The 14,256-nt window shown below is 41.5% G+C and overlaps 1 protein-coding gene across 1 annotated transcript in view; it reads left to right on the top strand.

Annotated features, from left to right (window-relative positions):
• LOC143962973 (uncharacterized) overlaps positions 1-8,765 on the top strand; it is a 130,761-nt gene extending 121,996 nt beyond the window's left edge. Inside the window, exons 11-12 of the mRNA XM_077472498.1 lie at positions 6,130-6,280; positions 8,663-8,765. Of these exons, the coding sequence (XP_077328624.1) occupies positions 6,130-6,280; positions 8,663-8,703 (192 nt within the window). The 3' untranslated portion in view covers positions 8,704-8,765. The remainder of the gene's footprint in view (positions 1-6,129; positions 6,281-8,662) is intronic.
• The last annotated feature ends 5,491 nt before the right edge of the window (positions 8,766-14,256 follow it).

The raw sequence follows: 14,256 nt of genomic DNA, 5'->3' as shown, positions 1-14,256 counted from the left end.
TTTTCAGCGGAGTGGCAGTGCCTGCTGCAAGTGTGTACAAGCCTTTCATCGCACACTGGTGTGCTGCAGTTCGGCTAAGGAAAACTGTGTACATAAGCACTGCGGCCACAGTCCCATAGGCTTATTTTAGGTTGTACGTTTTTTGCTGCTGTTTTTTTATAGCACACCAAAGATGCAGCCATTTTTGTGCACTTTCAGAAAATGCAGCAAAAATGTGCAAACTAATAGAAGTCTATGGGACATGCAGGAAGACCGTGAGATCACCAACACTGCAGCAGACCAGTGTGAGCCCAGCACATAGTACATAGGAGCAGGTACTGCACATGCTGCTGAAAGAAAGCTTCTTATCTGCAGAGAGAGGGGGGGAGAGGAATTTGGGAGAGAGAAGGGAGAGGCCGGTCACAGTTCACTCACTTGGAAGGACCCAGCAGACAGAAGGCTCGGTTATCAGCTTCTAGATCTTCCCATACAGATCACCGACGGATCTCAGTTTGAATGTTCCTGCCCACACGTCCGATTCAAAGACACAGCACACAGGCTGCCCGGTGTGTGGGCGGGCACAGTGAGAGAGGGGGCTGGAGGAGGCGGAGCAGATCCACCCTCTGCGGCTGTGCTCAGTCTGAATGGAATGGACACAGACTGTCAGCTCAGAAACAGGGAACAGCACTGTGACATGACAAATGTCCTCTCACAGCGCTAATGTTCCTGAACTTCTGGGCTGTTATCCAGCCCTGCCAGCCTCCCTCAGTAGTAACACAGTAACACTTGGCCAACTGCACATGCTCAGTTCTCAGCTGGCAGCACATCAGCCTTTTTACGGGGATTTAGAGAGCAGCCTGGGGGGGAAATTGCATCCCTGCCCCCCGGCCCAGCCCGCCCCTGCTGTCCCCCATCGCCGCCAACACCAAATAAACCCTGATTTGGGTTATTTTTACCAAAAAAATGTAGCAGCATAATTCTTGGTAAAAATTTATGAAGAGAAATGACTTATTTGCGAAATTTTATAACAGAAACTAAGAAAAAATTTTTGGGGTGAAAATTTTCGGTCTTTTTTAATTTGTAGCAAAAAAATAAAAAACCCCAGTTGTGATTAAATACCGATAAATTAATAGATAATACAATCAGCTCAAACCTTAAAACAATACTAATTAAACTAAATGAATATGCCAGCTGAACACCCAAGAAATTCATAAGCCCAATCGTAATCTAATATAAAAACAGTGCATGTCCATAATTCTGGGAGAAAGGATGCGATAGAGAAATCCTATAGAAGAAACCCCTTGTGCTGAAAATCCCAGAAGGACAAAATTCACCAGATCTGATGTAAGAAAGAGCCATCCACCGATATTAATACTGCTTCGCTCACCTTGATGTGTTGACCTCTGTCACCACAGAAAGGTCAAACTCGGGATTTCCCACTTGAGAATATTGCAGGGACATAGCCGGTTGGGACTTTCTCAGATGTTAAAACGACATCCAATGCGCTCTACATAAATTGCGTGGACACACTTTTATTACATAAATAACTTACAGGATACTTCGTCTTGTGTACAGGATAAAACCCAAAATGTCACCAAGCGGCTTCTGACACAGCACGATACAATCGGATGGCAGCAGGTGACATCAACAGAACGTGGCACCTCCTTCCATAACGTGTTACGTCCTACGGGACTTCATCAGCAGGTAAAGGTAAACTCGCTCTACAGCAATAATAGAGGATCAGTCAGCACTCGGACCCTCCAAAAAGAACATACATTTCTAAAAAATATATATGTTTAATAAGCTTATTTAAAAAAAAATGTCAGCACAGCTGTATCATTAATAATTCTAAGCCCTTGTACACACGGTCGGACATTCCGATGGACAATGTCCGATAGGACCGTGTTGTCGGATAATCTGACAGTGTGTGGGCTCCATCGGACTGTTTCCGTCGGAGTATCCGACGGACCAAGTTTTCCATCTGTGCTATAAAATTTTCCAACAACATGATCCGATCTGACTTTGTCCGATCATGTGTAGAGAATTCCGATCGGACAAAGTGCCACGCATGCTCAGATCAAATTCCTAGACCAAAGCTATTGGCTACTAGCCTGAACGTAGTCCCGTCCTAATGAAATAACATCATCATGTTAAGTGCGATCAGATTTTCTGACAACTTTGTCCGACTGTGTGTATGCAACAGTTTCAGACAAAATCTGTCAGACAAAATCCGATGGATTTGGTTGTCGGAATGTCCGACCGTGTGTACAAGGGCTAAGAGATACCATTAAAATATCATTAATTTCATCACCCGCAGCCATCTGTTACACTATCTGAAATAAATAAATCCAAGCTTGTCCCAAAATACGGTCCCTCAGCAGAATTCCCCAATGTTTAATAATTCTTTCAAGCTTTTTGTGTTATGAATTGTAATCCAACACCAACCTAAACTCATGTTTTTGTTCCTTCATTTTCTTGGGGCCTGCCTAACTCATGAACAATGTTTTTTCTCTTCCTCTAGAAAATTCATATTGTATCCTTTCTCAACAAATCTCTCTACTAGAACCTCTGATTGGGAGTTAAAAATCAAAGAAGATCCATTCCTTCTGACACAAACTGTCCTTTAGGGATATTACAAATCCATGTTTTGTGGTGACAGCTGTCACAAAGGATATCTGTCTGTAGGCTTTGAAATGTGTACGTGTCCCAAAATGATCCCCCTCCTTAAAAATTTACAAATCCAAAAATACCATGCGTTCACTGTCAACATTCCAGGAAAGGGTGACATTTTTATTATTGGAATTTAAAGGCTAAGTTTACCTTTTTTTTTTTCTAAATCCCAGCTCCAGCTCCCCTATGTGCCATGAATATCATTCATGTACTTTTTTTTTGCAAAAATATCAATGCTTTCCATAAAATCTACAGACACTTATCTTATGTCAGGGCTGAACTCAGCCCTTTCTTCTCTGAGCTGGCCGCTCAGCTGCCTCTCAGCTGCCGGCTAATTGCCAGCTCCTATCTCTCCACAGTGACTCACCTGTTGATGATATCCTGCTGGTCAGTCCTGACAATGAGGCTCCATTCACATCTGTGCGTTCCTTTGCATTTCAGAAATGCGCTGCACCAAAAATTGCAGTAAAAAACGCACCAAGCTCCACTCTGAAAAGTTCTGAAGCTTTTTTGGGGCGATTGTTTCGTGTAGGGCAGCCCATTCAGGTGAATATGCTGTCCTATGTGTGATGAATGAAAATGCTCCAAAACGCCTCCTCATCTCGCTTAAAAAAAAATGCATGTGGGAATGCGAGTTACCGCTATTCAGAGCAATGAACGAGGCTTGACAACTGAGTGTTTCTGTCCACTCCCTTCTATGTACTTGTATAAAGATGACTATACACTATGCAATCCGATTGTGTATTTAGTGAGAAGGGTGATCACTGATTCATTCCATTTCATTTAAAAAAACGTGCAGCTGGGAGTGAGTTGGAGATGCAGGGTGTGTGCTAATGAAGTTAACTCCTTCCTGTGTCAAGACCTACAGTCTGTAAGGAAATAAGACAGAAGCATTAGATACATTTGGAATCATGAATGGAGGACAGTAAGGTAAGTGTCTGTATTTTATGGAAAGCTTTGATATTTTTGCAAAAAAAAGTACATGAATGCTATATTGGTGGATAGGGGAGCTGGAATTTAGGGGGAAAAAAAGAAGGTGCACTTAGCCTTTAAAGTATTTAGAAACTCCTGAAGGCTGTCTAAATCACCTTCCCAGACCATAAAGAGGTCATCGATGCACCTCTTGTAGGACTTTAGCTGGTGGGGGCAGTTTTGAAAAATAATTTCCTCCCCCCAGTTTGCCATAAAAAGATTATGGACACTGGGAGCAAACCGAGCCCCCATCGCAACTCCTTTAATTTGTAAGTAAAATTGTCTATCGTACAAAAAATTATTTCTATTTAAACAGAAATCCAAACATTAAGCCAGGAAACGCTTATATTTACATGAGAGAGAAGAACCCTCTAAAGCCCACTTTACAGATAATAAGATATCCTGATGTCCAATAATGGTGTAGAGGGAACTAAAATTGGCTGTAACCAGTACACTATTTGGACTAAATGATATGGTTTCTAATAATTTAATCATGTGCTTAGTATTTCTTAAATAAATGTTTGTTTCGGACACCAAAGGTTTCAGAAAAAAATCTCTACTGTCCCAGACACGTGGACATCAATTCAGTACCATTCACTATAGGTCTACCTGGTGGTACCTGGGCATTCTTGTGAATTTTAGGTAGACAATATATAATTTGTGACCAACATGTCAAGGGGTCCAAATATAGAGCTTCCCTTTTAGTAAGGATTTGCTTATCTTTCCCCCTTTCAATAAGGAGATGTAATTCTTCTTTATAGTCAAAATAAGGTCACGTCTCAGTTGATAAGTTTCCCTATCACCAAAAAGACGACCCATTTCATCCTTATAAAAGGATTTACTAAGCACCACAAGACCCCCTCCCAGGGCGAATCACCACTTATTTTTTACTTTCCGATGAAGCTATTCCTTTTTCAATATGTATGGGGTCTTGGACCTTTCTAAGATTCAACCCTTCTATCTCACTGAGCACCATATTTTTGAATACCTCTAAATGTTTATTGTTGGAATTGAGGGTGTTAAACACAGATTTGTTGGCTAAGTTCGACTAAATGCCTGAACAGGGCTGTATAGATCTTTCAAAAGATAGATCTTTTAGAAATGTATGTTCTTTTTGGAAGTTCTGAGTGCTGATTGATCCTCTATTATTGCTGTAGAACGAGTTTGCCTTCAGTGTGTTTAGACGGTGTCTAATCAACACTGGACAGCTGCAAAAGAAGTTGGTGTTAGTGTCTCCATGATGGCGCTTCCCTTTTAAGTAACATCGCGTGACATCGTGGCTCCAACCCGCTGACGAAGTCCCGTAGGACGTAAGGCATACAGGAGGAGGAGCCACGTTCTGTTGACGTCACCCACCGCCATCCGATTGTATCGTGACGTGTCAGAAGCCACTCAGAGGTAATTTGGGTTTTATGCTGTACAGAAGACGAAGGATCCTGTAAGTTGTTTGTGTAATAAAAGCATGTCCACGCAATTTATGCAGAGAGCACTTAGATTGTTCCTTTCTTTAATGCTCATATGATACATGGATGTCATTTTAACATCTGAGAGAGTCCCGACTGGCTGTCAGCTGATAGTCCCAGCGCGTCTCTACATTATACCCTTGTTAGTGGGAAATTGTGAGTTTGACCTTTCTGTGGTGATAGAGGTCAACACATTGAGGTGAGAGAAGCAGTATTAATGTCGGTCGTGGATTCACTCTCGCATCGGATCTGGTGTGTTTTGTCCTTCTGGGATTTTCCACACAAGGAATTTCTATAGGATTTATCTATCGTATCCTTTCTCCCGGATTTATGGACACTTTGATGTTTATTATATATGCGCTGCACTGTTTTTATATTAGGTGGTTAAATACCACCAAAAGAAAGCTCTATTTGTATGAAAAAAAATGATAAAAATGTCATTTGGGTCCAGTGTTGAATGACCACGCAATTCTCATTAAAAATGTGACAGCGCTGACAGCTGAAAATTGGTCTGGGAAGGAACGGGTGAAAGTGGCCAGTATTGAAGCAATTAAAGGTATAAAATATGACTACTTTGATGCAAGAAGCATTCAGGAGCATCTAAATCTATGGTACCCTACAGTACAGCATTACCAGCACATCTCACAATCCAGTGTGAGGTGCCTCTTATAAGTAGCCGTGCACCTGCATCACGGTTTATTTTTAAACCAAATCAAAATGTGCATTCAATGGCACTGTGGTGGTTTTCAAGCACCTTTTAGCAATCTATTAACAATTTAGCAATCTTATAACTGTTTTTACCTGAACACATCTAGGCAATCCACCATTTACAGTTTAGATTATTTCACGATATTGATAATAGAATGCAGTGTATACTTATTAAAGGCTACCCTAATCTGTTCAGTTGTTTGTTGAAATGAAAGCTAATTAAAATGGTTGAAATGGCAAGAGATCTGCTGTTTGTATGACCACAATAAGACCTACAGAAAACACGTTGACCGTTGGCATTTTGCTTATTATGTTACTCTGATTCTTGTGCGACCAGATATTTCATGCTTATCGGGGAATGTTGGAAGAACAGATGGATACGCAGGAACACCGCTATCGAAAACTTCTAGAGGAAACAATTCAGGATGCAATTCAGCTCTCAGCCCGCAACCAGGAGTTGGAAGAAGAGATCAAGCAACTACAAAATGGTAAACACATGGGCACATATCTATTGCATCACATTGTTAAGTTTTGTTTTACTGTAAGGTTGTTGCATGTGAAATACTGATGGAACTACAGTTGTAGAAGGGATACAGCTATTTCATAGCTTTTCTAGCTTGCTGCCACCTCACTCACTCATGGGCCTCCAAACATTGGTGGAGATATGGAGAAAACAAGCAGGACAAAACTCTGGATAGCCTCACACTGGAAAAAGACTTGAAATCCCATCTTTAATTGAAACAACGTGGGTCACATCAAAACTAAATCAAAAAATCCACAGCAAAAGGAATAACAGGGTACAGGAAAATCTGACGCTTTTTGCACCGCAATCAGTGTTTACTCGTAGCTGTGATTAAGCACTGATTGCGGTGCGAAACACGTCAGAATTTTCCTGTACCCTGTTATTCCTTTTGCTGTGGATTTTTTTACTTTGTCTTGATGTGACCCATGTTGTTTCAATTAAAGATGGGATTTCAAGTCTTTTTCCAGTGTGCGGCTATCCAGAGTTTTGTCCTGCTTGTTTGCTCAGTGTGTGTGTAATGGTCAGCACCTGGGGCTCATCAATAGGAGATAGAGCTTCAGTCCTCAAGGATTACCTTGGAGCGGTGGTTCATCCTTTCTATCAATTGGGGGAGATATACCGTATATAACTATGCACTGAAAGGACTCACTTGTTTCCTCCTTGTTTATCTCTTTATAGCTCTGCTGCACAAATCTATATAAATACATTTACTATTTATTTACCATTATTATTTTGCTAAAAGCCCAATCTATAATACAAATATAAAAGTTATTGTTGTTAAATTAGAACTTTGTGAAAAAGCAAAACATATATAAAGGATTGTTGTTACTAGCATTAACAAAGCATAACTGCAACCGACACTTTTTAATCAATTGCAGCAACATTTTTTTTCTTTTGTAAAAGGACTGAGGACTGAGACTGAGCTTTGTAAAGACATAAAATCAGGGCTAAAATCAGGGCTAGAAATGCACACATTTTAATTACAGAAATTACATATATTTTTTTATGACCAAAGAGAGGAGGGAGAGTTTTCAGTAAGGAAGTGACTGATTTGGGCTTCAACAAAATGGTGGCCATCAGCAAGAATAAAAAGGAGCAATTCTAGAGGCAATTTACAGCACTCACTAAGGGTACTTTCACACTGGAGCGGTGCTGGCATTAGTGGTAAAGCGCAGCTAGCTTTACCGACGCTTTACCGCTGATATAGCAGTACTTTTTGGTCACTAGCAGGGTGCTTTTAACCTCTGCTAGCGACCAAAGGGTTAAAATGCCTGTTTTGCAGCGCTGATGAATCGAATTTGCAGGCCCTTTGGCAGCGCTGCCCATTCATTTCAATGGGCAGGGGCGGTGCACGAGCGGTGTATACACCGCTCGTGTACCGCCCCAAAAGATGCGGCTTGCAGGACTTTTTTTTCCCATTCCGCAAGCGCACCACTCCAGTGTGAAAGCACTCAGGCTATCACACTGGGAGGCATGGAAGGCGCTTTACAGGCACAGTTTTTAGCTTTTAAAGAACATTCATTGTTATCAAACTGTTCCAGGTAAAGTTACACTTTAAATCATGCCTAATCCAAAAGACAACCTTTCCAAGCACCTCTGTCAGTGTTAATGATTTGTCCCCCAACCCCGAAACTGTAAATTTTTACAGAAAGCTGTCACACATCTGCAATGTGTCTTCTTATTGTAATGGTCCACAATATAAAATGAATAAAAAATCAAGCAGGGAGAATAGTGATGTATCATAATGGGCAAAGCAGTTGTGCAAACCCACCTCAAAAAAAAAAAAAAGAAAAGAAAATTTAAGTACACAGATCTCACACACAAAGTATCAAAGAAGCACTGATTAGTTTTGCAGGAAGTGAAAGCCAATCAGATCCTCTGTCTAACACAAAAAGTCAGATGTAGCCCACATGATCGGAATTTCCAACAACACAGTCCGATCGCACAATTTCCATTGGAAAGTCCGACCGTGTGGTTTTTTTTTTCCTTGTATGTGATTGGGTACTTTGCAAGGTGAAGCTTTAATTTACTAAGCTCTGGAGCAACTGCCCTTTGCAAAGTACACAGTATATTTGCATTTAGTAAATAAATCCTATTCTCTCCTACTCGTGCACTTTACTTCTTTTAACATGATGGCAAAATGAATAAAGCCAAAAAGGATATATATTTCACAAATGAGATTTGTCTATTTGCCTTTAGTAAATTAAACCCATTGCCACTTTAGGGGCAGCAAAAAAATCTTCATTGCTTCTCTGTCTTTCTGCTTGCTTGCTAATGTGTACTGTTAGCTTGAATAGTGTTTTTAGAATGGCTTGCTTTCTCAACTTCCCATAACTTCTGATTTCAGCCATCACAGAGATTAAAGGAAAAGAACCAAAGAAATCGTAGAAGAAGACGAGAATCTAAAAAAGTTTCAGGTGTATAATTTGAATATATTAAAGTAAATCTATTTGAATAATAATTTGACTGTCTTTCAATATACAGCCACTTTTATGGGAACGCATGCTCATTAGTGCATTAGCTAAAGAGTGAACCATGTTGCTGCAAATCAATACATAAAAGCATTAAGCATGGTGAGGGGGTTACGTTTTTGTTCCATTGTGCATTATACTGAGAAGCTGCCTCTCTCACTTTGCAATTATTGTTGGTGCCAGATGTAACGGTTGAATGCAACATCTTGGAATCTATTGACCGCCTGGTATTCCAATCAAATATTTAGAACACAGATGTGTAGAAGGATTGCTGTGGATGCACAACACGTTGAACCTTAAAGAGGATGGGTCACAGTGGTAGAAGATTATGTTGGAATCCACACCTGCCAGCTATGAAGAGGATAATAAGACTAGTAGCCATGGGATCACCAAAGTTGGATGGCTGAAGATTGGACAAACGTACCTCTCCATGTTAAAATTTAACTAAAATCACTGATACTCACCTCCTTTCCCTTCCGTGGCACGAATATCTTGATTGGCTAGGCCTCCTGTCACCAATGCATGCCCAGAATCTACACTGCATTCACAGCATAAACAGCCAGGGCTACTATTAGAAATCATGGAGCCCTGTACAGCCCCCTTGAAAATATCAAATGATATTTTCACAAAAAATACACTAAAGTGATTATTAGTGAACATAAACACATCATATAAAAACAGCAAATTTCCTGGTAAATATAAAAGAAAAACATTGTATTCAGGTAATAAATAAAGCTCTGTGTGTGAATGAGGTCTCTGGGCTCTTCACATGGGTGCTGTGGGCTATATGGTGTATATCAGTAGTTTGTTGATGTAGCGCTGGCTCCTGACGAGCAGGCGCTATGGTTTTTGAAAAGTTAAATCGCCTAAAGCTGGGCTTTGGGACCATTTCTCCAAATTTCTGGTTTCAGTACCAGTCCAGCTGGGTTGCACTGGGTTCTCCTTGAACGTAGGTGTCGCTGTCACCGCCAGCAAGAGCAGAAACGCAGTCTAGCTGGTTGCATTGAATGCCACTATTCTCTCTGAACCAGTTCAGTGGGAGTGTTTTCCTGCTGTGCATTCTGGGGGGTGGTATTTAAGGTACTGACGCCATGTTGGCGGGGTATTATTTTCTGTCTGTTTGGTTCTGGTGGTCCTCCTGACCCAGCCCCATGGCCCTTCTGGCCTGGAGTGTGGAACCATGCATCCTGAGTCTCGAGGCCGGCTGGCCCGAGGCGACACAACTGCAGGGACAGGCCCGAGTGAAGTTTCTGGGCCTACTGATCCGAGGGTGGTCCGGTGCCATCTCATCTGAAGGGAGAGGCCCAGCAACTGAAGGACCCCAGGGGAGGACTCTACAGGAGAAGGAGGTGCGCAAGGCTGGCTTCTCTGAAGGAAGCTGGAGGCTTAGTTGAAGGACGCAACCTGGATCAACACTCATACGGTATCGCCGGATCGGCTGAGAGAACCTGGTACCGTATTCTAGTTTCTTAAATTTATCCACATCCCTCAGTAACGTTCAAGTGTATCTCACAAGTCTGTGGCAGAGACTGTGTCGAGCACCCCACCGGCTGCTAGGCCTAGTGAGAGAGGTCTATCTGGGGGTTGTTAAATCCAGTTGTGAAACGGTTTCTATTCACTGGATTTTCTCTAAAGACTTCCATTACTACATTCTAAGTACCTGAACTCACTCCTAACCCTCTACCCTTTATTGAAAGTCTCTGTTCTGTTCTAAATAAAAAAACAAAAGAGGATTCAGTGTCAGTTTCCACATTCTTTGGGCCATCTACCACGGGGACCCCAAGATGAAGAAGCAAACGGGTGAGGTAACGGTAAGCCCAAACAAAACCAGCAGCTCCTTCTGGGGTCAGTGCTACATTTACATGGCTGGAACTGCATGGAGCTGTGTGCAGGCAGCCTATGCTATGGGGATGCAGTAGCTCTATGATCACAACCGCAGGTCCTAATTTGACAGGTATGAGGGTGCAGGCTTATGGCCCTGAACACAGACAGCTTACATTCAGGGGGCACACATGTCAAATTAGGACCTGCCGCTGTGTTTGTAAAGCTGCTGGTTCCCCTTAGAGTAACAGGTGACTCCAGCCACATGAACAATTCACTCATTTATGTGGCCAGTGTACCTGTGTGAATAAGTCCTTAGGGCAATTCCCCTGTATTGCAGCTGGAGGGAGGGAAAGGAAGAGAAGCCAACAGTGCTGCAGGGACATAAGCGGAACAGTGTCAGCGATAAGGCAATAGAGCCATACTGCCTTATCAGCAGCCCTGTATGTAGTTCAGTGTACATTGTAAATAGGAATACAAAAACAGGCAGGTAAGAATGTTTAATTTTCGAATAGACAGAGTATGCTTCTTCAAAAAGAAAAAAATATTGCCTGCTCACAGATTTTAAAACTTAAAAGTATGAATTCTGCTTTAAAAGGGTGGATTTAGGTAGGACGTGGAGAGCATATTCATTTTATCGCTGTATCTTGAGAACACCATTGCGTGGTCGGGTAAACCTTCATTACTATTGGGACATGAACAGTCATGCGGACTTGTCTACTGGTGAAAAAGTAAGTACACCCCATGGAAACTGTTGACTTTTTCAATGCATTTGAAAAGGCAAACATTTGCTTTTCTTTAACCACTTGCTGACCAGCGCACGACGATGTACGTCGACAGAATGGCACGGGCAGGCAAATGGGCGTACATGTACGTCCCTTTAAATTTGCCGCACTGCCATCGGGAGCGCGCCGACGGCGGCGCGCTCCCGCGCTGGTCGGGACCCCCGTGAGTCCGGTCGCGGCACCCGCGGACTCAATCGCCGCAGGCATCCCCGCGATCGTCTCACGGAGCGGCCGAATGGAGAAGTGCCGTTGTAAACAACATTTCTCCATTCTGCCTAGCAACTAGTGACGCTGATCTCTGCTCCATGTGATTGGAGCAGAGATCAGTGTTCACTAAATGAAAGCCCAACCCCCCCACAGTTAGTAACACATCCCTAGGAACACTTAACCCCTACACTGCCACCCACTGGTTAACCCCTTCACTGCCAGTGTCATTTACACAGGAATCACTGCATTTATATAGCAGTGATTACTGTATAAATGACAATGGTCCCAAAAATGTGTCAAAAATGTCCGATGGGTCCCCCACAATGTCGCAGTCACAATAAAAAAAATCGCTGATCGCCGCCATTACTAGTAAAAAAAAAAAATAAAAAAAATTATTAATAAAAATGCTATGAAACTATCACTATTTTGTAAACGCTATAACTTTTGCGCAAATCAATCAATAATCGCTTATTGCGATTTTTTTTACCAAAAATATGTAGAAGAATACGTATCAGCCTAAACTGAGGGAAAAAAATGTTTTTTATATATTTTTGGGGGATATTTATTATAACAAAAAGTAAAAAATAATGCGTTTTTTTTTTTTTAATTGTCGCTCTATTTTTGTTTATAGCGCAAAAAATAAAAACCGCAGGGGTGATCAAATACCACCAAAAGAAAGCTCTATTTGTGGGAAAAAAAGGACGTCAATTTTGTTTGGGAGCCACGTCGCACGACCACGCAATTGTCAGTTAAAGCGACGCAGTGCCGAATCGCAAAAAGTGGTCTGGTCTTTGACCAGCAAAATGGTCCGGTCTGAAAGTGGTTAAAAACCCACAAGTACAGCTAAGATACTTGAATAAAAGCACTAAGAAAATTTACCTTTTCAATCATGTATCAAAATATCAACAGATACAATAGTATCCTGTGAACAATTAAGTACTATGCACCCTTGGCCTCTAAGGCCTGATTCACATCTATGCATTTTTAGTGCTTTTTGCATTTATCAGATTTGCACTACAGTCCATTTACCATGGTTTCCTATGGAACACATTCTGTAGTGCAAATTTGCAAAATGCAAAAAGCACAAAAAATGCATAGGTGTGAATCAGGCCTAAGGCTTGATGCACACCTATGCAATTTTATTGCTTTTTGCATTTTGCTGATTTTCACTACAGTCTATTTAACATGGTTTCCTAGGGAACACGTTCTGTAGTGCAAATCTGCAAAATGCAAAAAGCACAAAAAATGCATAGGTGTGAATCAAGCCTAAAACAGATATTGACCCCTTTAGTAGAAATTGTTGTGTTTTGCGCATTTGCCCACTAGGTTTTGAAATGCTTGACACTGCGTACATGTAATATGCATTCAGTTGCACAATATATGTGGATTTCCTTACATGAACTACCCCTTTACAATTCCCCCACAACATTTTAATACGATTCAAATCAGGGCTTTGACTAGATCAGTCTATAATCCTCCAGTTCTTCCTTCTTTGTGGATTTTCTAATAAGCTTCAGATCATTAGCTGTTAAAAGATCTATTTCTGATTTATCTTTATGACATAAGGCCTCACATTCTCACTCAAAAGTGAAACTTCTGCTTATCCGTCTCCTTCCCCCCTCCGGTGCCACATTTGGCACCTTTCAGGGGGGAGGAGGGAACAGGTGTCGGGGCCGTCTCATTTTTAAGCACCCTTTGATGTGGCACAGAATTCATAGTTTTACTTGATGACTGCAAATTGCCCATGGCCTTTTTACCACCTTGCTTCACAATTAGTATGAGGTTCTTCTCTTAAATTTTTTTATTTGGTTTGTGCCAAACATGACTACTGTAACTATGGCCAAAGAATTCTACCTTTGAATCATCAGCCTACAGCATATTGTTCCAGAAGGCTTTGCCTTTACCTATATGTTTCCACAGCAAACAGTACTCTTGCTGTAATGGTTTTTTTTGAACAATAAAGGCTTTTTCCTGACACCTTCCACATTGGTTAAATTGGTGCAATGTTTTTCTGACAGTAGATGTATGCACTTTGTCACCAAATGTTGTAAGAGTTACCTGAAGATCCCAAAATTACATTTTGAGGTTTGTGGAGACTTCTTGCAGCATAAATCAGCTCCTGGGCTGGCCAGTTCTCACTTTTACATTATTTTCCTTTCAGTGGAATAATCGGTTTGGTGATCCTCTCCTCGCAGTGGAATAATCGGTTTGGTGATCCTCTGTGTTTTATGTGTGCAATATACAGTACATCCTTATGGAAATTGCACTTGATTGGAAATGTTTTGTTTTAGGTAGCAGTAGGAATTCTTTATGTGTTATCCTTTTACAGCCTTTTTTTAAACAAAAAAAAAAGCCTCTGTTTACAAACTCCAGTAGCTCAAAGTAAAATTTACACAGCTTAAGGAGGAACTTCATTCTCCTTGATTGAAGGGCTTAGGGACCAGGCAGAACCCTGCAGGGCATCTGTACATGAGCTGAGCTGTCCTTGCACATGGAAACCTGTGCGTGCAGAGATGTGTCAAAGATATCTGCCAAGTCTCAAATGGTGCTGCACATGTAATCAGCTGTGACATCAGGTTGATGGCTTACCAGTTTGGTTGAGAGCTAATATAACCATAGTAGTAACTAACAGTTATCATTCAAGTCATGCACTGAAC

This window comes from Lithobates pipiens, unplaced genomic scaffold (assembly GCF_037356315.1).
Source record: "Lithobates pipiens isolate NorthernLeopardFrog02 unplaced genomic scaffold, aLitPip1_a1.2 Scaffold_8, whole genome shotgun sequence".
In the NCBI taxonomy this organism is placed as follows: domain Eukaryota; kingdom Metazoa; phylum Chordata; class Amphibia; order Anura; family Ranidae; genus Lithobates; species Lithobates pipiens.
Note: the sequence above shows the minus strand (reverse complement) of the source record. Positions and strands in the feature narration are given on the sequence as shown.